Genomic DNA, 22,740 nt, shown 5'->3' on the forward strand with positions numbered 1-22,740 from the left:
ACTGGCTCTATGTTACATACTGTCGGCAGGTACTGGGCATGTACTAACTATAACACATAGGTACTGGGCATTTACTGATTCTGTTACTCACTGTTGGTAATTACAGGGCATGTACTGGCTCTGTTATGCACTGTGGCTGAGGGGGGCCTAGTGTGTGTGTGTGTGTGTAGGGTGAGTGTGTGTGTGTGTGGGGTGAGTGTGTGTGTGTGGGGTGGGGTGTGTGTGTGTGTATGTGGGGTGTGTGTGTGTGTGTGTGTGTGTGTGGGGTGGGGGTGTGTGTGTGTGGGGGGGTGGGTGTGTGTGTGTGTGTGTGAGGGGGGAGGCTAGTTGTGTGTGCAGTGGGGGCCTAGTTGTGCGTGTGGAGCCTAGTGGTATGTGTGGGCCCCTCGTCTGTAGAGCAGCCAGATGAAAATGATGGAAATTTTGGAGCAGCTTTGAGGCATAGACTCCATGATGTAGATTAGGTGCTTAAACATCACGTTGACCTAATTGAGGTGTATAAGCATCTCAGGGGGCACTACTCAGTTGAGTGTCCTTACTTGGAGCTGGCGGACGCTCGCCCCACAAGGGGTCACAGCTCAAGACTGAAGAAGCCGCAAGTCCAGAAAACTGCGAGGGCAAACTTTTTCGGAGTGAGAGTCGTGAACTCTTGGAACAATCTGTCAGAAAGTGTTGTAACGGCACCGAGTGTGAGCTCTTTCAAGACCAGACTTGACCAACACTGGAGCAGGTTCAGGTACATTCAGGAGCCAGTGCATGCCTAGTACTTGCCAACAGTGCATAACAAAGACGTGACCGATCGCCCATGCGGCTAACGAGCCGATCAGTGGTGAAGAGAATAAAAGTAAAAGTAAGATCAGTGTATTGACTGGTCCCAGCCTCAAGTTGTCTGTTTCCTTGATTTTCAGTGATGCAGATGTGATGCCATAATGCTGCATGTTTTATTTGGTGATTGTAGTTTTTAGAAAAATGGTGCAGGTCTATTTTAGTTATTCATGCAAATTTACAAAGTCAAATGTATACTGAATCACTTGGTATTTCAGGGAGTATTGTGTCACATAAAATTTCAATGTTAATGTCGTGATTGAATACAAGTGTTTATTTTCCCACTTTATTAAAGATTTAATATTAAAATTCAAGGCAGTAGAGTATACAAAGAAGACACAAACAGAATAATAACCCCAAACAATGGTTTCCTCCCTTTAACACTTCCCTTCACGGGTAACCATGTCCAGAGTTGATGCAACCCCCCTTGTGCTCCCGGCTTGAGACACCACAATGAGAGCGCTGATGGAGGGCGTTACCTGACTTTGTTTTCATTAAATTTAGTTTTGAAAATAACCATTGTGTAGCAGCATTTGATGTTGATAGGGACAATACTATATATTGTACCAGTCAGGGAAAATGAAAATACCTGGAATTTCCTTGAATCCTAATAATCTTCAACTTTCATAAATTTTCTATAACATTATTAATCCACAATTAGTGTCTTTGACCTCTTGTAGCATTCTGATAGTCTAAATTTCTCCACTTGTCATCCAGTTGTTGTTGATCTTAATAAAAGCAGGTACTGTAATTATGAGTGTTTAATATCCATAAAAGTAGCATTTGTCACTTTTGTTTACTTCTGCTATATTCATGAAGTTTACTCAAGTGGTTTCAAGTTGATGTAAATCACTGTATTCAAGTACAGTACTGTACAGTATATCACATTATTCTTCTGCTGAAATTATTCCAAAATTTATGTAATGAAATTTTTTTCGTGCACAAGTATGTAACGCTTGAGATTGCCCTTAAGGGAAAAATGTTTCCCACTTCCATCACATTTAAAGTTTTCAATACCACAGTAAACAGGAGAATATATCTCTTGAGAGTACTCTTTTCTGAGAAATTTTTCCCACATTCATCACATTTAGAATTTTTAATACCACTGTGCACATGCAAATGTCTCTTGAGATCACTTTCTCTAGAAAATTGTTTCTCACATTAATCACATTTAAAGTTTTTAACACAACTATGCACAAGAATAAGTTGCTTGAGGTGATCCTTTACTGAGAACTGTTTCCCACATTCATCACATTTAAAGTTTTTAATTCCATTGTGTACAAGCAGATGTTTCTTGAGAGAACTCTTCCAGCAAAATGACTTGTCACATTTCTCACAAAAGAACGTGGTTTTTCTACTGGACATTCTGTACTTCAAGCTGGTGTCACATATGGTCTTGAGATGTGACATCACAGTGTCTGAAACATAAAGTTTAGCCTCAGATAATATTCCCACCACAAGTACTATATTTTTTCTTGTATTTAGCACACAAAAAGTACACATTCACATCTGAATCTCTTGGTAATGGTCGCTCATTTCAACTTCTTGGAGCCCCACACTTCCATTTTAATATTCCTGGATCCATAACCTGTATTAGTACCTTCGTTTAGTGGAAAGTTACTTTTTGATTGACTGTAGTTACCATGTACGACATTTGAAAAATATGTGGGGAAGCAAGACTCCCCACGAAACTCCAAATAATTAAATCATAGCTGATATTGTTTCTAACTTGATGAGAAGCTTTATAACAATAATAAGGAGCACGACATAAACAGTCATATTAAACTGAATACAGTAAAGCCTCAAATAATGACGGTAATGTGTCCTCCAATATTGCAGTGCGAGGTGAATCATCATATTGTGAATCATTAATTACTGTTAAAATAAAGCAATAATAATGAGATGCATTCCCTAGTGTGACCTTTTCATATCTTTTGTGTGGCCTTTCATCCTCTTTTCCCCCCAAACAATAAAATTAATGGAAAATATAAACTATATTCTTTAAATAATGATTATGAATGCACATTATACAATACTATAAATCAATAATAATGTCACCCAAGAGGAGATGTGGCACCATTGTTGTTGTCAGTGTTTACACCCATAATGTCAATTATCCACCTGAAACTGAAGAAAATAAGACCCTGGCAGATTGTTCCAAGAGTTCACAACTCTCACTCGAAAAAGTTACCCCTCACAGTTATCCGGACTTGCGGCTTCTTTAACCTTGAGCTGTGTCCCCTTGTGGGGTGAGCATCCGCCAGCTCCAGGAAAGGACACTTGACTGAGTAGTGCCCTCTGAGATGCTTCTACACCTCAATCAGATTTCCCCTTGCCCGTCTGTAGTACAAGCTAGACAAGTTCAGGGTCTCTAATCTCTATGGGTAGCTGAGGTGCCACAGTGCAGGCACCAATCTGGTGGCCCTCCTTTGAACATTTTCAATCAGCTGACAGTCCCTAGCATATCTTGGGGACCAGACGGGATGACAGTACTCCAAGCGGGGAAGCATTTCACTCTTGAAGAGTGTTACGAGGGACGGACCATCTAGATATCTGAACGACCTTCTTATAAGACCTAATAACTTAGTTGCCTGGTTTGCCTTCTTCTCGCAATGGCCCGAGAACTTCAGTTCATTGTCAGCGTACACACTCAGGTCCCTTTCACATTCCGTCTCATTTAATGCAGTCTCTTCGTCCTGTTGGGACTGATTACTTATATAACCCCTCAGATTAAAACCAGTGAAATGTTAGGGAGCACATTTCCTGTGAATTCCTCCAAAAACAAAAGAACCAAGAATATCACTTAATGCACTCTAAAGCAAACACCACTGTTTGTACTTCATTTATACTGACATGATCATATCATTAAGGGGAGAAATATGTGTAAAATAGAAGCAATATTTATACAGGGTTATATGTGCTAGCCATCATGTCAGTGGGACGTACCTTTGTGTCAACTGGCAGCAAGTGTTAGACTCACAACTCCCAAACCTCTACCTCGCTGTTTCTGTCAATACAAATAATAAACAAATTATTATACAACCCATGGACAAATTTTAGAAGCAGGGTGAAATTCTTTTTAAAACTTTACACTCCTGTACTGTACTAGACATACTGGTACACTGATCATAAGTTTCTTCTGGGGGTCCCATTTTATATTACAGTACTGTACTTCCATCTCTAATACAGTACCATTTTCTCTACAGGAAATGAGGAAAAAGTCTTTCTCATAAATTCTCAATGATGAAGCTTCTCCCAGGTTCATTTCATACTACACAGGGCCTACTTGAAAAAGATTACCTCACCTGGAAATTACAGATGTTGTATTAGAATCTTTACGATTTAAAATGCTATAAAAGAAACAAACTACTGTACTGTATACTTACCGACTGAATGACTTTTTCAGCTCTATTAAAAAAAATTCTTTTAGACTCTCAACTTCCTCAGTGTTTATTCTGGAAGAGCAGACTTTCACCCCAGTCTTGCCCAGACGTACGTCCTTCAGGTGAGCAGCCAATGATATACATCCATCTTTTGTCAATTGACTTCTTGGGCATCTGATACTCCTCAGGGTTCTATTGTGTGTACAAAAAATAGTTTTATTTAAATTGTGATTTTCCAATACAGTTCAGTCAAACCTCCACAATCAACAATTTAAAAAAATAAGTTACTGAGAGAGATAGAGAGAGAGATGTTTAGTTTGCTTAAATTGTACACATAATTTAAAAAAATTATACCTTACATTTTCCCACCCTGTAGCTTGAGAGCAGCATTTCCAACCCACTCCACATCAGTGTCACCTACATCTGAAAACCACAGGTCCACCTTCATTTTCTTGTTGGGTAACTGTGGAAGAGCCTCTAAAGGTAACCCAGCTTGCACGTGCAAATCTGTGTAGAAGAATAAATATTAAGTATCCCATTCCTTCACAAACATTTCAAATTGTCCTACTTTGGAAAGGTAAAACATAATGATTATAAAGCATGTCCTACATAAAAATTACATGTATTTTGTATAATTCCATATACTGTACATGTAATAATATTGTATGAAATTATAAATAAAACCGTAAAAACTTGCCAAGCAGAACCCTAAAGCACCTAATGGGATTTGGATGGTGGGTTTCCGTGTGAATTAAAGTGTACAGTAATAGGTTTCTTGTCAGGGGTAAAATATGGATTTCTCACAATAATTTATATGATTCATGATTCAAATAATTGTATAAAAACATAAATAATGGTGTTAGTATTTATTCCTATTATAAATAATGTAGTCTGATGAACGTAGGTAGCCATCAGATGTTTCACCGGGTTGAGATGAGTTAACTATTTCTTGTTAATTACTTTAATTATGGTAAATTATATTACTGTATATAAATGAACTAATAATAAATCACCATCAAGTTTTAACCCAGTAGCACCCTAATAGCAATAATGGCCATGGTTTCTGACCCAGTGGCATCAATGGTCATTGTTTCTGACCCAGTGGCATCAATGGTCATTGTTTCTGACCCAGTGGCAATAATGGCCATGGTTTCTGACCCAGTGGCATCAATGGTCATTGTTTCTGACCCAGTGGCATCAATGGTCATTGTTTCTGACCCAGTGGCATCAATGGTCATTGTTTCTGACCCAGTGGCAATAATGGCCATGGTTTCTGACCCAGTGGCATCAATGGTCATTGTTTCTGACCCAGTGGCAATAATGGCCAATGGTTGGTTTCTGACCCAGTGGCAATAATGGCCATGGTTTCTGACCCAGTGGCATCAATGGCCATGGTTTCTGACCCAGTAGCACCCTAATAGCAATAATGGCCATGGTTTCTGACCCAGTGGCAATAATGGCCATGGTTTCTGACCCAGTGGCATCAATGGTCATTGTTTCTGACCCAGTGGCAATAATGGCCATGGTTTCTGACCCAGTGGCAATAATGGCCATGGTTTCTGACCCAGTAGCACCTTAGTAGCAATAATGGCTATGGTTTCAGAACCAGTGGCACCAATGAACAGCAATCAATTAGTAACTTGCCCCCATTACTACATCACATAGTAGGTAATAAGCAGCTATCAAACAGGGAGATACTACTGTACCGCCCAAGGACTATATACTGTACAGTAAAAACACACTGCTGTAACATTATAAACTTTAGCTCTGCCCCATTCAATGAAGTCAAACTACCTCTGGTGACCAGATGGTGCCCAAGGACTACGGGCTTATCTTGTTTTTTTGTTTTGTTTTTAGAATACTCGTAAGGCTAAGGCTTTTCTGCGACCAGGTATAACAAAATGAATGCCTTATATTCTCACAGTCCTCCAAAAAATAAGTGATACAGAAAAAATAAAAATAAAATATGACCTGTACAAGGAGACACCCGGGGGTGCTGGGCATTTTGCTGATGGCATGGATGAAGCAACTCAATTTTGTAGCTTATTAGCAATGCAAAAATTTTCCTTTTGCCAGACATAGCAAGGTGACTGTCTAAGGGTACTCTAAACAACTGCATATTGCCTTACAATGTATACTTAAGAAAATATAGCAAGTTTTCAAGGAGTTAAGCATCACACCTGTTGTCGGTGAATTAACTGATGCAACTAGTTTTTCTTATATTTTGAGCAATATTATTCTGGATTTTTTTGTCAGACAAGGGCAAGAACAATGTCTCACAGTCTTCTGGATGACCTGATATTGACTGACATTACAGAATTAAGAAATTACAAGAAATTTTCCCTCGTGTCTAAAACAAGCATAGCTTGCCCGAAACCTATGTACTGATGTACTTTAAGTTTCGTTTTTTCAAGATTATTAAATATGCTCAAAGTTCTTTTTGGCCACATATAACAAGATGAATATCTCACCTTCCTGTAGATACCTGGATATCAACGAACATTCCAGATTTAAGGAGATACAAAATAAAAGTAAATTTATAGTATCTAACCGGTCTATTTCAATATTAAAAATATTTTTTCCTATGTATTTTGATGAGTTTCAAACGAATTTGACATTAATTTCCACAGTAAATAATTAATTTTTTAGACCCCCACAATCATAATGGAAAAAGTTGGACTTCTTTTTTAGAATAAATAACATAAATTATATTACCAACCAACCAAGAAAACCTAACCTAACCCATTGTTCATGCCCCAGACACTTAAAGAGTGAAGACAGAGGCCTGGAGCAATGCTTGAGCAGGGGGTCAGACTGAGCGAAAGTAATAATCTTGAAAAATTAATATCTCGGTTATCCTTAATTTCCGGTGGAAATATCACAGAAGAAATATGTCTTAGACTTGTGTAAACATTAAGAGATACATATTTTTAATATGGAAATAGAGACCGGTGTGATACTATAAATTCACCAAATGAAATTTGAACTCTCTTCAAACAAATTCTCAGCTAGCCTAATGTGGTATTTATTTTATCAGAGCACTTGCAGGCATTTATCCATTTATCACAAGTTTTCTTATCTCTGGGATATCTGTAAAACTTGGTGTGCTCTCTGCTTGGGATATGAGCTTTGCTGGTACATGTATATACTGTATGGCACAAATAACCATAATTGTTGATACACTGGTCCCAAGAGCAGACATGGGTACACACAGAGGTTACCTGATGATGTGTGTTTACAACAGAGATGTCACCGAGCTGTGCATTGTGGGTAAACCAAGTGCTTGGTGAACTATCTTTACTAGTATTTTATCGTTGCTACTGCCTGTGAAGATATTGGAAGCATAATGTGTTGTCTAATGTTAGACCCTGCTGCCACATGGCATCACAAAAATTGTGACCAAGTCGCAGGTTGCTGATCTGACTTTCTGCCTCATTTACACATAATTTACTTCATCTTCTTCACCACCGATTGGCTCGTTAGCTGCTTGGGCGGTCAGTCACGTCTCTGTTATGCACTATTGGCAAGTACTGGGGATGAACTGTCTCCTGAATATATTGGAACCTGCTCCAGTGTTGTCCTTGAATGAGCTCACACTCAGTGCCATCACAACACTCTCTGGCAGATTGTTTAAAAAATTCAAAATTCTCACTCCGAAAAAGTTTGCCCTCGCAGTTTTCTGGACTTGTGGCTTCTTCAACCCTGAGCTGTGACCCCTTGTAGGGCGGGCATCTGCCAGCTCCAGGTATGTACATTCGACTGAGTAGTGCCCTCTGAGATGTTTATACACTTCGATCAGGTTGCCCCTTGCCCGTCTGTAGTATAAGCTAGGCAGTTGCAGGCGTTCTAATCTCTCCAAGTAGCTGAGGTTCCGTAGAGCAGGCATCAGTCTGGTGGCCCTCCTTTGGACTTTTCAATCAATTAACAATCTCGAGCATACTTCAGGGACCAGAAGGGGTGACAGTACTCTCGACGGGAAGGCACCTCACCCTTGAAGATCATTACGTGTGAAGGAACATCTCAATTGTTTCTCTTACTTTAGCAACACAACATACATACACCATTTGTCACTATTGATCTTTTTTTCTTTTTTAATGGTTCTTTATTATTACCTGTATTATTATTATTTACATTATTATTTACATTATTATTATCATCATCATCATCATCACCATTATTATTATTATTATTATTATTATTATTATTACTGTATTATTATTATATTTTCGCCCCCTAGGCCCTGATGTGGCTCATTGACCTGTGCCCGGATGGACAAACACACACAATGACTGAAGTATGATACAAATACAATGTGAGAAGTGTCTGAGTCTACAGTATACAGCACAACACTTACCTCCAGGATATCTTATGAAAAATCACCAGATACACACTCCAGCCTGATACGTATAGGTCTGATGTGACTATTAATGCTTAAGAAAATGTTATATTTTAGATTTTTCATATTCTGTAATTCTCTATGTGAGTTAATACAGTATTCTAAAGGACACCAGTAGTGGGAGTAATCTACATTATCAAACACAAATACATTTACCAGCTTCACAAACTACCTGAACTTACACAGGAATTTTAATTTGGTCATTGTGTTCCTCAGATAATCCAGAGAATCAATTGAGTTTTGTGCATAGTCTTTACCAAGACCTAGGTAAAGAATTTCTACTGCAGGGAAGAGACCAGAAATGTTGCTAACAGATCCCATAATCTGTTTCACTTGCAATCTGAAATGGAACATCTGCATTACCTTATTAAATTCACAGCTCTGCTCCGCTACTATAAATCAAACTAATGTCTCACATTAATGTGATGTTGTGTTCATTAAAATAAAATTCTTATTTACTAGAACAGGTTCTCAATGTTCTTCCATAATATATGTTAAGAAGGGTTTTAGTACAACTGTACTGCACTCTTATGATACAATATGAACAATAAACATAAAAGCTTAATACAGTACAGTACAGTACTGTATATACAAGAAAAGCAACAAAGGGTTACTTACTGAGTTTGATGTTGGTGTGTTATGATGTGATTCAAAAAATCATCAGAACAACCCAGTTGAGGATGATGCCAGTGATAATGGAAATTAAGCTGAATGTTACATTTAGACTGAGACAATTGTTGCAGAAGCTCCATTAAATTTGGCAAATTTTGAGGGTCATTATCAATGTCTAACAGTATAGAATCTACTGAAGCATCTTTCAAGAGCACTGAAGCAGCTTGGATATTCTTATCTTTTACCCTCCATAAGTCTTGGGTGATGACCTTGCCCACATGCTTACCAAGTACAGGGTCATACTCAACCTCAGCCAACACGGTAAACCACTGCTCTGGTTCAACAACTCCTGCCTTTACTAACAGGTTTACCAATTCTTCTGCATATTTTTCCATCATGTTACCTTTCTTCCCTAAAAGGCCTCCCAGATGTACTAGAACATTACAATATTTGTTGAGTTTTATTGATTCCTTATCTTCCACGTGCAGGTCCTGAATAACTTTATAAATGGTCTTGTGTTCACATAGTTTTCTGGTAATTCGATTTTCAGCAAATTGGAGAATATCTGTGCTGACTTCAGTGGGCAAATTCTCTGTTTCCAAGATTCTTTTTATGTCTTTCATTATATTTTCAATAAGTTCCTCTTCATCATTGTTGGTTATACTTTTCATAATATATCGCGCTGCATAGAAATCTTGCAATCCCTTGTGAGGGAAATAAAATGTTTCTTCAAAACTAGCAAATGTCTGAATTCTACAGTGAGCCACTGTTGCAGAAAATAATTCATTTGGTGGCATGTTAGAATCTCTACATACTTCTACTAAATGATCTGTGCTCTCTTTCCCCAGCATGATGCTTTCTCTTTTTACAGCTAAAATACTCTCTCTACATAAAGCCTCTAAAAATTTGGTATAACACTCCTTCACTGACAAATTTTGTGTATCTTTCTTGTGCTTAAGTCTTTCTACCAGTTTTTTCTGTGTGAAATCTAAGAGAGATAAATACAAACTGGTTTCAGATGTTAAGCAATTCACTGTATCTGAATGTACAGTCCAAAGATAGGTCAGGAAATCCATGTTAAGTGTAAACTCAGAATGTTCTAAGAGTCCAGTTGACCTCTGTAACCAATTGACAAGACTTCCAGTATTTACTTTTATTAATTTAGTTCTTTTCATTTCTTGATCCAACTTTGTGATGAACTGTACCAACCTGTCACTTGGAATGTCAGCAATCTTCATGTGACAAATTTCAACACCTGAGGGAACCATCTTGTACATTAGCCCAACACTTCCTGGTCGTGTTGTGCACAGAATGCGTAGGTTCTGCATATTTCCTATAAAATACTTATTAAGCAATTCATCCAACACATTACGTGAGGAGTTGTTGATCTCATCTAAACCATCAACCACAAACAAGACCTTGCAGCTTAGCACTGATCTTATTAAGTCCTCTTTCTTAAGACAAAGTGAAGTCTTTGGTAACAGAGATAACAAAAGGTCTGAGAAGCTGCTGATGGTAGAATTATGGCATTCAATTTGAAACACCAAGTCAAACAGATCTAATCCATGAACTAAATCACTGCTCTTACACCATGAAGAGATAATCAGTTTACACAGAGTAGTTTTACCTACACCAGATCCTCCTTCCACTAAGACAAAGGGTGGTTTATTTCCATTACTGTTTGTGATTTCAAGAATATTTTCATGATTGGGTTCCTCGGTGAAAGCCTGCTTTGAAACATAAATCATCTCCATTCTTGTAAAAACTGATGATAACTCCAAACTCAGATTTCCAGAAAGGAATGATACTGTGTCTACCTTTGAATCATTAACATAAAAACGTTTAAGTTCATCTTTACCAGTAACATTTACTATACTTTCCAAACAGTTTCTTTTTGTGATGATCTCCTCCATATAATGTTCACAATCTGCTGAAGAGAGAGAAGTGTCACGAATCCCGTTGATCATCCTACTGATATCTTTAACATGAATATCAATCTCATTCTGTGGTCTATTATACAATGACCCTGCCAGAACCAAAGCCTGTGTAAACACATTCCTCATTTCTTCCACTTTCTGGAACATGAGTTTTTGAGTTATGGTCTGTGGGTCAAAATGAGCATATTCATTTCTGAAATTTTTTATTGTATTGATGAGATATTCCAATCTATTTTTACTAGGAGTAACCCACACAAGATCCTCTCGAGGTAGCAAGTTTGAACATCCCAACTGAATACAATTATAAAGTAAGGGAATGTCAAATGTTTCACCACTGGGATCTATCTCAATCTTGTCTCTCTGTAACTTAGTGAAGCTCTTTTTAATTGTAATATTTTGCATGCTTTTATCTGTCAGAAGGAATTCTTTGAAAGACATTGTTTCAGGTTTTGAACATCCCCACTTGAATATGAGAAGCATGACATTCCTCCCAACACTAGAAGACACTAATATAAGGCGGTAGGAGTCAAAAGTTTCCACTCTCTTCTTTTCCTTGGGTAGGTTCACCTTCTGTATTTGATGTTGCATGGCACTTAAAATATAAGATGAAAAATGTTTCTGTCATTTAAGTTCTATAATTCCAGCTTCAGATTTTTTTGAGTTTCTTGTAAATGTATCTTCCAGGATTTCCTGGAAAAGAGGTAATATAATGTTAAACTCTGTGAGCCAAGCAAATAGATGAACAGTATTCAAGATCACACACTAGAGTTTCCTCTTAACTCTGAGGCTGACCCTTGGTAGGCCAGAAAAACAATACTGTGCTGTCAATTTTAGTTTAACAAATTTATTGACAAAGCTTGGAGTACAGTTTGCCTATTCTGAGTAATTCAGTCAGGTCTTCACACTGAGGGTGGTATCACTTCTCACTGCCATGCAGGACAAAGGTTCATGCACAAAGGAATAGATCATATTCATTAACAGTATATAGAGGTCAGATTCATGTGGGTAATGTCACTGTTCACTGCCATGCAGGACAGAGGTTCGTACACAAAGAAATACATCATATTCATTAACAGTATATACAGTAAACCTGTATGTCAGAGTCGTGTGGGTGATATCAATGAATATGATGTATTTCTTTGTGTATGTGTGCTGTCAAATGACAAGTAGTTTAAGATCCTTACCAGCTCAATCCAGGTTAGATAATTAAGCCGTAAACCCTGGATGAAAATCGTCATTACCTCAGGGCCACCAGTGTAGGGGTGGTGGTGGGGGGAGTGGGGGCTCAAACACTCACCTCGCCTTGCTGCTTAACATCACCAGACAATGAGACATCATAACATCTGAAAATATGAAAGATTCAAGCTATACAATTTTAACCTGATCATTGTTAGGTTAACCTCTCATAGTTATGTTTTGTTTCATCTGTAAAGTGTTCAAGATGTAATTCAGCGTGTCAGTACCGTGTAGATCACCATGCATGGTACTGTGGGAAGTGACAGACACTGACGGACACTTCCTCATTCAAGTTGCATCACTTTATCTTCCTATATCTCTTACTGTAGGTAAGTTTTTCGTGCACTAGGGGTTAGGTGAGGTTAAGTTAGATTTTTTAGCTTTTTGAGGTTTTTACATTGTTTGACCTTCCATTTTTTTTTCAATATCTCAACTACAGTATTGTTCATTTCCTACAGCAATGAAGGTCACATTTATATTTAACACGATGATTTACACTATAAATACCTATTTTCAATATTAAGTTGCCTGGTGTCATTTTCTAAATATTAACCGTCGACAAGTTACCGAACATCATCATTAACTTGATTAAACTGGATAGCTTCAAACAGGTTGGATGGATATATGAGTGATAGGGATTGGGTGTAAATGGGACTGCCCAGTATGGGCCAATAGGCCTGCTGCAGTGTCCTCCATTCTTATGTATATGGGAATATACCAAACATGGGTACTTTTATAGTAGTTCACACAACATTCCTACCCCAAATCTATTATCATAGTCGAAAAGGACGTCTAATTTTAAAAGAATTTTCTTCTATTACATTACCGTCGGAAACGTATAATAATGGAGGGTAATTATATAGAACTAACCCGCCGGCGAAATTGATTGAAAACAATATAAAAACGCTTGATTTTCATTGTTATATTATAGTGGACACTGTTGTAGTTTGTGGAAATATGTTAAAAGACGGATATTTTTCAAATAAACGCTACTTATCATTTGTGGTTATGAAGAACAGAACTAACCAACCAAACCAAACAAACCTACCTAACCTTACCTTACTTCCCCAGTATATAAAACGGGAAAAACTTTCTATGATATGGTGAAAGTTGAGGCATTACTGGATGTGAGATGATATGGCCGGTGCTATGCAGCCCGGCGTCTTATATACTGCATTAACCTAATGGAGATGGCGCATGCCAAATCTTTCTCCATTTAATTCCATTAATCTTCCCTTCATAAATCATCACGCGCATACTTTCCCGTACGTCATGCTGCACTATCTTGTTGGGGGTAGAAGGGGGGGGGGACTGAAGACAGGCAATACCGAAGGAAATCAAGGTCAGAACTAATCAAACCACACACACACACACACACACACACACAAAATATACTAGAAAAACATAGTTCTGACTTTCTAACAGAGTTGTGTGAACTATAAATATACCCAAACGTTATATTTTCCATAACACCAAGTTGTTACATTGTGAAGACAAAATAAGGAAATTATAAACTGGTCAATACTTACTTCAGCCCTCAAGACTGCAGCTATAGGAAAACTCTGTGTTAATGACCTAACACTACAGTATGTGGTGACAATAATACTGTACTGTATTGTTTGTGTTCTCATAACTTCTCTTTCATCATCCACAAATACGAAAATTAAATTAATGAATCCATGCCAGTAAACTAAGTGACAAAAAAATGATAAAATATATGTATTATTTCTGCACCAACATACTGATATTAAATCACACTGAGTGAGATTTACCAAGAACATACAGTAATAGTTGTAAGTAAAGGCTAACAGGACGACAGGTGGCCATGAAGGTGTTTAAGTCCTAATCAGCTGTTAGTGTCCTGACTGACGGCTGGTTTCAGTAGTATCAGTGACAGGGAAGTGTTACATTTAGTCTCAGGTATTAAGCACATTTACTTTTAACTTGACTCTGATGTACACATATGTATTATAGTAATTTAATTTCTCAGATGCAACCTACCAGACTATTGTATTGGTGAACGGAAATAAACTCACAGAAACAGTCACATGACTTGTACACATTGACAACACAATATATATTTATATATGATGACATTGCACATAGGTTAGGTTAGGTTTTTTTCCATGCCCTGGATTCTTGTATTGTACAGTGATTTCCCCAACTGCAATGAGTACAGTGAGTCGCATGAGTATGTTCTTTGAATCCTATGATTACAATGATGTATTCTATTATTACAGAATACTGTACCGATTCTGTAAAATGGACAGGGAAGCTCCCTAGGAATATTTTATTTCATCAGCATTGAATGTCATATTTTTTTTTCAATAATTGGCATTAGGTGCCAAAAGGTTAAGGTGTCTTACTTTTACTTTACTATTATCCGACCAAGTAGTGCCCCTGAGTTATAGTATAAGCTCAGAAGTTGCCGGCGCTCCAATCTCACAGATGATCTTCTGGAAGAGGCTCACACCTGTGACTCCAGCACAATAACCTTGTCTCTACTCAGACTGTGGCTGTGTGTGGCAGATATTTGTGCCCTATAATTATATACTTGTTCTTGATTTTTCCAGTATTTATCTAATTTTGCTTCAAATTTTTCCACAGTCTCCACATTCAATACCCACTCAGGTAACCCATTCCAGTTGTTGACAACCCTACTCGGGAACGAATGTCTTCTGAGATTTAGCCTCGCTCTTGTTTTGTAAATCTTCTTTGTGTTCCCCGGGTAGTGTCATCCTCCCTCATCTGGAACATTCCTGCTGTACATGCCTGGTCATATATGCCACACACTATCTTGTATGTTTCCACTTGGTCCCCACGAGAACTTCTGTATGCCAGTGTCGGTAACTGTAATTTCCTTAATAACTGAGGGTCAGTAGAGCAGGCATCAGTCTGGTGGCCCTCCTTTGAACATTTTCAATCAATTGACAGTCTCTAGCATACCTTAGGGACCAGACGGGGTGACAGTACTTATAAGACCTTCTTATAAGACCTACTAGTTTCATTGCCTGATTCACCTTCCTCTCACAATGACCAGAGAATTTCAGTTCTTTGTCGACATACTGTACACACCCAGGTCCTTTTCACATTCGGTCTCAATCAATGCAGTCTTTTCATTCTGTTGAGACATGTGATATGCCTCTTGCACTTCGTGACATTGAAGTTTTAGCAGCAATTTCCTCGACCATTCCTGAAGCTCATAGAGATCTTTCTGCAGCTCTTCACAGTCTGTTTGGTTCTTAATTTCCCTAAATAACTTGGCATTGTCTGCAAACATTTGTATGGAGGAGTGTATAGCTTCTGGCATGTCATTAATGAACATATTTATTGTAGGCTAGAAGATGTTTGCATGTCACAGATTCACTCAGCCATAAAAGTTGGTCTTAATAGCTTTCATGATATACTTATCGGCAAATATATTATTTGGTAATGTGTGAGAACACCACTACTCCCAGAAGGAGTTGTTCTATTTTGTTAATTTTTTCCACACAAGTTCATATCAATATACTGTAGTATGCTAAGTACATGTATTTTGAACCAGGCAATATGTACTAAAATCTAAAAGAACCTGACCTAACCAACCAAAGAGACCTACCTAACTTTACTTAACTTCCCAGCCAGGGGGCGAACACATCGCCATATTAAAACAGAAAGTACTTGTTTTGATACCAGCTATCAATAAAAACAACTATGTTAAAGCATCATGGTATAATTTTACATTTTGTGTGGATGTGAGAGTACACTCGGACCAAGTACAGTAGGTTGGATGTAAATAAACAGGGCAGACGACAACTTACTCTGATAATGTCAGATTTTTCAGAGTACTGTACTGTATTTATGTCAATTCAATTCTTTACTTACAAAGCACATAACAACATATCAGTGTTGTCACACTGAGGCTGGAATTGGACATATCTGACACAAATTGTCTGGCTACAGATGTTATGCAATGCCGCAGTGGGTATTATTTTTTTCTCAGCTTAGCTAATACAGTACCTGTTAAACAACTCACTGTCGTTCTATGGAGAGGAAAACAATTTTGAACTTGTATAAAATTTAAAAGATTTGAATTGGATGATTTGAATATAGTGCGAGATATGTGTTGTTAACTTGACTTACTCGGTTGAACAATTTGCATCAGAATATGTCCATTCCAGCCTCTATGTGACAGCTCCCCAAGAGAAATCCGACTCAGATAGGTCTTACTATATCTAGTACCGCTCATGACATCACTGAAGCACACAGCCTCTCCTCCCCTTGTAAAAGTTACTGTCCATAGGGAAGAAACTATAGATAGCAACTTTGTACACAGTATATTCTTTATTGTATTTTTCATTAATCACTCTATAATTCTCATGAAATAGGCTTGATCATAGGTGTTGTTAATTAAAATTATTATTTGCTGCTCATCTTGTAGTGCATTTATTATTGATGAAGATAGACACTGGTGGATGTATCAGGAAACAATACAGTGCATGTATATCATGCACCGATGCTCAGCATTAAGATTTTAAACATTATTTTTGTTAGTTCACACTTTTGTTAACTTAATCCTTGATCAGATTTACATTCTATGTTTTGAATCAAAATACCTGTATAAGTAAAGATGCCTTTGAAAGTAAAAGGAGTAAGATAGCAACACTTTCCTTAATCTTTAGTATTTTTTACTATTTACACTGTCCCCTAACCCCCAACTTGTCTCCAGCTGTTCTGAGAAGCTCAAGGGGTTACTCTGTGGTTACTCTGTTTGTTGTTTGGTCGGTCCAAGTAATATCTCGGGCCTTTTTTGAGCTAGGAAGTCGATTTTTTCTCATTGTATCTTTAGTTTTATTGTGTTAGGTATAAAGTTTCTCAATTGAAATGCATTTGATGTGATTATATCTGGTCTTGAGTCTCCTTTTTTCTTTACAGAGTTAATTTCCAGCAGCCTTGCTGGCAGACAATGAGACATTGTACAAGAACACAGGAATGGGACCTATACATTAGCTACATGATCCTTCAAGAACTGGCATTATATACGGTACAAATTTTGCCTAAATGGCAAATACAGTAGTTACTTTCCCTGTACATTTTTATTGTATTACTCAGTCTGAGAGGTTGCATGAGTAGAGAAGTTGGTGTTAATTATCTACAGTAAGCACAGCAGTATGTATATTGGTAGCATTACTGGAGAACAGAGAGAGAAACAGTACTGTACTTGGCCTATATATTCCCAATGACAGCTACTTAATGTTTGGATTCAAAAGGTCAGAAATGAAAGTTACAGCTAAAGTCCTGTTTATTAGATTCCCATTTTGAGAAGACAGACATGACATAGATCTGTGATTGATCATCTAGCTGGTTTATATAAACTTTTCTTGATCATAAATTATGCCAATACGTACTGTACTGATGGTTTGATGAAAATTAACATGAATTTGGTATGTACTATCACAAAATGAAGTGGAGATCAATGTACCAGATTTAAGTCTTTGTATCAAATGTCAAAGGCAAAGCCAAATGTTCATATTGTTACTTGGCTTTATTATGTAACATATTAATCTTGTCCAGGATATTACTGTAGTGACAATTCAAAGTGTGTGTGTGTGTCTGTCATTTAAGAAATAGTGTTAGTGTATAAAATGGCCATGTGGCAGTCACGGACATATAACCATACATATTCACAAACAAAATATACAGTACAGTACAGGATACAGGAATTTAGATATGAATCTCACATGAAACAGATTTTAGAAAGTACAGTAACTGTTTAATTTGTTAAGCCTATTGTCACTCAGTATAATTATTTTTCTATACAATATTCTTGTAAGTTTATTGCATTGGGATGTAGGGGCATCTTGATATCAGACTGAATCACCCATAGATAAAGGTGAAGCTGTCAAGATTAGATAAGATAACTTTATAGGTCACCCTCTACAGTGCATCTCATGGGAGTTGAAATATTTATTCATAAGCAAGACTTCCTGTTTGAATACCAGTTTCTTTATTATTATTAATTAGAAAAGATAATGGACTGGTCAAGTGTATTTTATGTTTTATAATAATAATAATATTTAAATTAAATAATTTGTGTTCCTATATTTCAAAATTTGATATACCTGTAGAGGAACACACTGGTTCATGGTGGGGTTAGGGACCAAAGGACCACTTTGTAAGGCAGTTGTTCATAGCTTGAAAGATAATACTGTACAGTATTACATAGGAACAATGTAATTATGAGGAGTTAGTTTCTGAACCACCTCACTAAACCCCAATTTTGCTACGATTTCTCCTACAATAAAGATATGCATGAGATCATTACAGTGATGTCATTATTACTTTATGTATATACCACCAGTTAGGTTTTGGGAGCCTTTATGCATACAACTATATATACTATTTTATAATTATAGTGATATGTATTTCCATTAACTGGAACAATTGGTCTAGAGCACTTCTGGGAATGAGAGATTTCCGGGTAATGAGACGACTCTCTCAAAGCTGGGAAAAATCCCTCTTCCCCGGAATTTTCCGAGTAACGTAAAAGTGATCAGTGATTGGTTACTTATGGGAGTTAATAGGGGAAAAAATGGCTTCAGTTTACATAAAATTGATTTACATATGGTTATGCAGGAATATCCTTTTTGTAAATTGAAGTATTGCTGTACTGTACAGTACTGTACTTTACAATAATAAATTACATGCCAAATATTGTACATTATAGTGAAGCCTCATCTTTTTTTTAGAATAATAAGGTTGAGGCCCGAATTATATGAATGTCTGAATGATAACTGCTACATTTTAATACTTGTCTGAACAATTGAAATGCAAGGCTACAGTATATTGATTTTGCTTTGGCTAGATATGGTATTACTGTACCGCAATAAAATCCCAATTTATGGAAAATTTATGAACAAACAAATTTGTGATACAGATGAGGATATTTCTCTAAAATCATTATTTTTCAACAGAACAGCAACAAAAATGACTGGCGAGTGTGAGATGGACAAGGAACAAGAGCAGGAACGGGAGCAGGTGACCGTGGTGGTGTTGGGTGATCTAGGTCACTCTCCCCGCATGAATTATCATGCTCTTTCCCTCTCGGAAGAAGGATTTGAGGTCAATCTTGTGGGATTTGCTGGCTCAAAACCACAAGTAGAAGTACTAAAAGATGAACATATCACTCTTACATATATGAGACCTTCTCCTAATGTGTTCAACAAGTTACCTAAATTGTTAGCATTTGTTGCCAAAGTTCTCTGGCAAGCATTTATTTTATTTTTTACTTTGCTCACGAGACCAAAAAGTAAGAAACTACTTCTGCAAAATCCTCCAGGAGTTCCTGCCATGCCTGTGTGTTGGCTGTATTGTTTACTCACAAGAACCAAGTTTCTTGTAGACTGGCACAACTATGGCTATTCAATTCTTGCTCTCTCTCTCAGGAAGAACCATCCTTTGGTACACATTTACCGAATTACAGAAAAGATATTTGGTAAGCTTGCTCATGGTGGGCTGTGTGTTACCAAAGCTATGAAGATTGATTTAGAAAAAAATTGGGGCATTCGGAAAGTAACAGTAATGTATGACCGTCCAGCTGCAAGATTCCATCCAATATCAGTAGAAGAAAAACATAATTTCCTTATGAAGTTCTCTTCTGCTTACTCATGTTTTTCAAGCTCCTCCCCAGATAAAACTGTTTTTACTGAGAGATATGCAGATGGTAGGGTTTCTGAATGTGAAGACCGACCAGCTCTTGTAGTGTCATCCACAAGCTGGACAGAAGATGAAGATTTTTCAATCCTCTTTTATGCCCTGCAAGATTATGAGCGGGTACGGCAGGAGTTCCCCGATCACTACCCCCCTCTTATAGTTGTGGTAACAGGCAAGGGTCCCACGAAATCTTATTATGCCACACTTATATCTGAGCGGCAGTGGTCGCATGTCGTGGTCATCACCCCGTGGATGTCTGCTGAGGACTATCCCACATTACTTGCTTCAGCTGATTTTGGAGTGTGTCTGCACTACTCCTCCTCAGGACTAGATCTACCCATGAAAGTGGTGGACATGTTTGGTAGTGGCATTCCTGTTGCTGCCATTGATTACCCTGCTCTCCCTGAATTGGTACACCACAATGAAAATGGGCTAGTATTTAAAAATAAGGAGGAACTTGCCAACCTTCTGCAAGATTGGTTTCGTGGATTTCCTAAGGAAACTGCAGTAAAAGAAACATATTATGACTTCTACAAGAATATTGAGGAGTTTCGAAAATTAAAGTGGCACCCATGTTGGATGTGTAATGCTCTTCCACTATTAAGAGATGGGAAACAGAAGAAGAGTAATGTCAAAGAATATTGATATAATAACTTTTTATTTAATGTGGAATTGTTTCAGTTAACACAGTGTGTCTGAAATCATGATATTGCAAGACTGATTGCTTCTTTGTATGGCAAGAGTACAAGATCATTATATACTAGTTAAATACGACTATTGTGAACGTTAAGAAAATATGTTGAATATTTTTATACTTACAAAAAATATCCTGTTGATTCCAGTAGTGGTACCAGGAAATAATGATAGAGGTATAGTATATTGTTGTAATATTAGATTTATGGGGTTGGGGAGTATAGCCACCAGCATTTACTGTAGATATTTCAAACCCAGACTAGTGAAATGTAAAAAGAAGGTTTTGAATTACAAAATATTTTCCTTTCCATAATTTTTACATGAAATATTGATATTTTGATACTGCTGTTCATTATCTTATCAGCCTTGATATTCTTGTAAATGGAACACTGGGTATTGAGAGTATTGGTGGGCTTTTGTGCAGGATTAGGTCAAGATGGTTTGGGTATGTGGTTAGAATGGAGGAGACTAATAGGGTCAAGAGTTGGATCATTCTTAAATGTAGAGGAGAGGAGAGCTGGGGTAGGCTAAGAATGACGTCAGAGTTATGAACCCAACAAGAAGGGCTACAAGAGACCTTGCAGAATGGAGACCTGCCACCAAGTAATCACGTCTAACCCACAAAAGCGTGTTAAATGGCCATAAAATGCTATTGATGATGTGCTTCTGTTTTATATCATAATAAGCAGAACATGATCTTTAATAATACTGTATATGTATAAATCATGTAGATTAAGTCACCTAAAAGTGTAATTTCTTTGTTCCAAATTAAATATTTTGTTTTTCTAAGCCAGTAGTTAAATGTCATACCTATTAAGAGCGGTTGGTAGTTTTGGTGAGGATTGTATCCAGATGAACTCAACCAGCAGATCCCACACTCCTTTAACAACACTAGGTGATATACAATTGATTGGATAAGGCAAATGGAGAAATTCTAGAAGTCCTGAAACAAATAACAAAGAGCATCTATTATTGACTGAAGAACTGTGAAGATGTTGATTATGAGGTATCAGTCAGCTAACAACCAGAATGAACCACCACAATAATGAAATACTGTATAGTACAGTATACCAATTACTTATTATATTTTGTAGAGAAATGTTTAATGAGGATTAAAATCCTTACCGGACCGATAAAAAAATCGGCAACCCTTAGGAGAGTAAGCAGCTGCTGGCCACTGTAAATGGCTTGTTAACAATCTCCTCAAATTTATTGAATTCTATGGAATTACAACTACATATGTGTAGGTTATTTAATGAAATGCAGCAATATTTCAGTTAGCCAGAATCCCCATTAGCCGGAACTCTCCAATTCTCTCAATTCCTAAAAACAAAATTCTGGGTCTGGGAGCAAATACAGTAATGAGACTGAAAATCGGGCATTTTATAGAAAATTCTGAGAAAACTTCTGGAAACTCAATTTTTTTCTCAGGTCTGGGAGCAAAGTCCAAGGATGAAATAATTCATAATTCTAATTTCTAATAAATTCAAAGAAAATTCCAGAAACTTACTCCATTTTTTCCAGATCTGGGAGGAAATTCCAAGGATGAAATAACGCTTAATTCTGGAAAATTATGGATAATCTCCAGTTTTTTTTCTGGGTCCGAGAGCAAATACTGAGGATGAAATAATGTTTACTCTCTCGGAAACAACTTTGTATGGATTGTTCTATGAAAGATTAAAGTAAGCTGTATAAATAGATCATACACTTCTGATTGTGAAGCACTAGACTGTGAATTGTGTTGTGATGCTTGTTGAGACTGAATTGTGTGCCCTGTGAATAATTCTTCTATTATGAAGTAATTAAGTTCTTTGGTATAATGAAACAGTTCACAAATTAAAGTAACAGTTTCTCCCTGATAACATATGTTAGTGTTGTGTAGAATGTAGCACAGTAACATGGGGTCAATAATTATACTGTACAGGTGGCGAGGGTGGATGATATTAAAGCGCTGTGGTGATGCCTT

General features: G+C 37.3%; 2 protein-coding genes across 4 annotated transcripts; one reads left to right on the forward strand and one right to left on the reverse strand.

Annotated features, from left to right (window-relative positions):
- Nucleotides 1-1,097: 1,097 nt before the first annotated feature.
- On the reverse strand, nucleotides 1,098-14,279 carry LOC121878066. 3 transcript variants are annotated; one of them, XM_042384047.1, is made up of 8 exons: nucleotides 14,173-14,279; nucleotides 12,338-12,496; nucleotides 9,223-11,843; nucleotides 8,787-8,944; nucleotides 4,568-4,715; nucleotides 4,212-4,400; nucleotides 3,772-3,832; nucleotides 1,098-2,243 (listed from the first exon to the last, which is right to left on the reverse strand). In XM_042384047.1, the coding sequence occupies exons 3-7, from the start codon at nucleotides 11,739-11,741 to the stop codon at nucleotides 3,802-3,804; spliced, it is 3,045 nt and encodes a 1,014-aa protein (XP_042239981.1). In that variant the 5' UTR covers nucleotides 11,742-11,843; nucleotides 12,338-12,496; nucleotides 14,173-14,279; the 3' UTR covers nucleotides 1,098-2,243; nucleotides 3,772-3,801. The 3 variants fall into 3 exon arrangements, with proteins under 3 accessions (XP_042239981.1, XP_042239979.1, XP_042239982.1); XM_042384045.1 differs by lacking the exon at nucleotides 14,173-14,279 and adding an exon at nucleotides 13,919-14,162; XM_042384048.1 differs by lacking the exons at nucleotides 1,098-2,243; nucleotides 3,772-3,832; nucleotides 14,173-14,279 and adding an exon at nucleotides 13,919-14,165 and having other exon boundaries at nucleotides 4,300-4,400; nucleotides 4,563-4,715.
- LOC121878068 (chitobiosyldiphosphodolichol beta-mannosyltransferase-like) lies at nucleotides 14,206-21,563 on the forward strand. Its single transcript, XM_042384050.1, has 3 exons — nucleotides 14,206-14,309; nucleotides 17,304-17,412; nucleotides 19,343-21,563. Exon 3 carries the CDS (start codon nucleotides 19,356-19,358, stop codon nucleotides 20,724-20,726), a length of 1,371 nt encoding a protein of 456 aa, XP_042239984.1. The 5' UTR covers nucleotides 14,206-14,309; nucleotides 17,304-17,412; nucleotides 19,343-19,355; the 3' UTR covers nucleotides 20,727-21,563.
- Nucleotides 21,564-22,740: the final 1,177 nt, after the last annotated feature.

The sequence above is a fragment of the Homarus americanus genome, unplaced genomic scaffold, assembly GCF_018991925.1.
Source record: "Homarus americanus isolate GMGI-L3 unplaced genomic scaffold, GMGI_Hamer_2.0 scaffold45562, whole genome shotgun sequence".
Classification (NCBI taxonomy): domain Eukaryota; kingdom Metazoa; phylum Arthropoda; class Malacostraca; order Decapoda; family Nephropidae; genus Homarus; species Homarus americanus.

What these genes read in the sequence shown, in the direction of transcription:
- LOC121878066 (XM_042384047.1), bottom strand. Translation starts at nt 11,741, where the DNA reads ATGCAACATCAAATACAGAAGGTGAACCTACCCAAGGAAAAGAAGAGA. An exon ending in GACCAAATTAAAATTCCTGT is followed by an intron (nt 4,716 to 8,786) that starts GTAAGTTCAGGT and finishes TCTTCTACACAG; the next exon opens with ATTTGCACGTGCAAGCTGGG. An exon ending in AAGCTACAGGGTGGGAAAAT is followed by an intron (nt 4,401 to 4,567) that starts GTAAGGTATAAT and finishes TACACACAATAG; the next exon opens with AACCCTGAGGAGTATCAGAT.
- LOC121878068 (XM_042384050.1), top strand. Translation starts at nt 19,356, where the DNA reads ATGACTGGCGAGTGTGAGATGGACAAGGAACAAGAGCAGGAACGGGAG.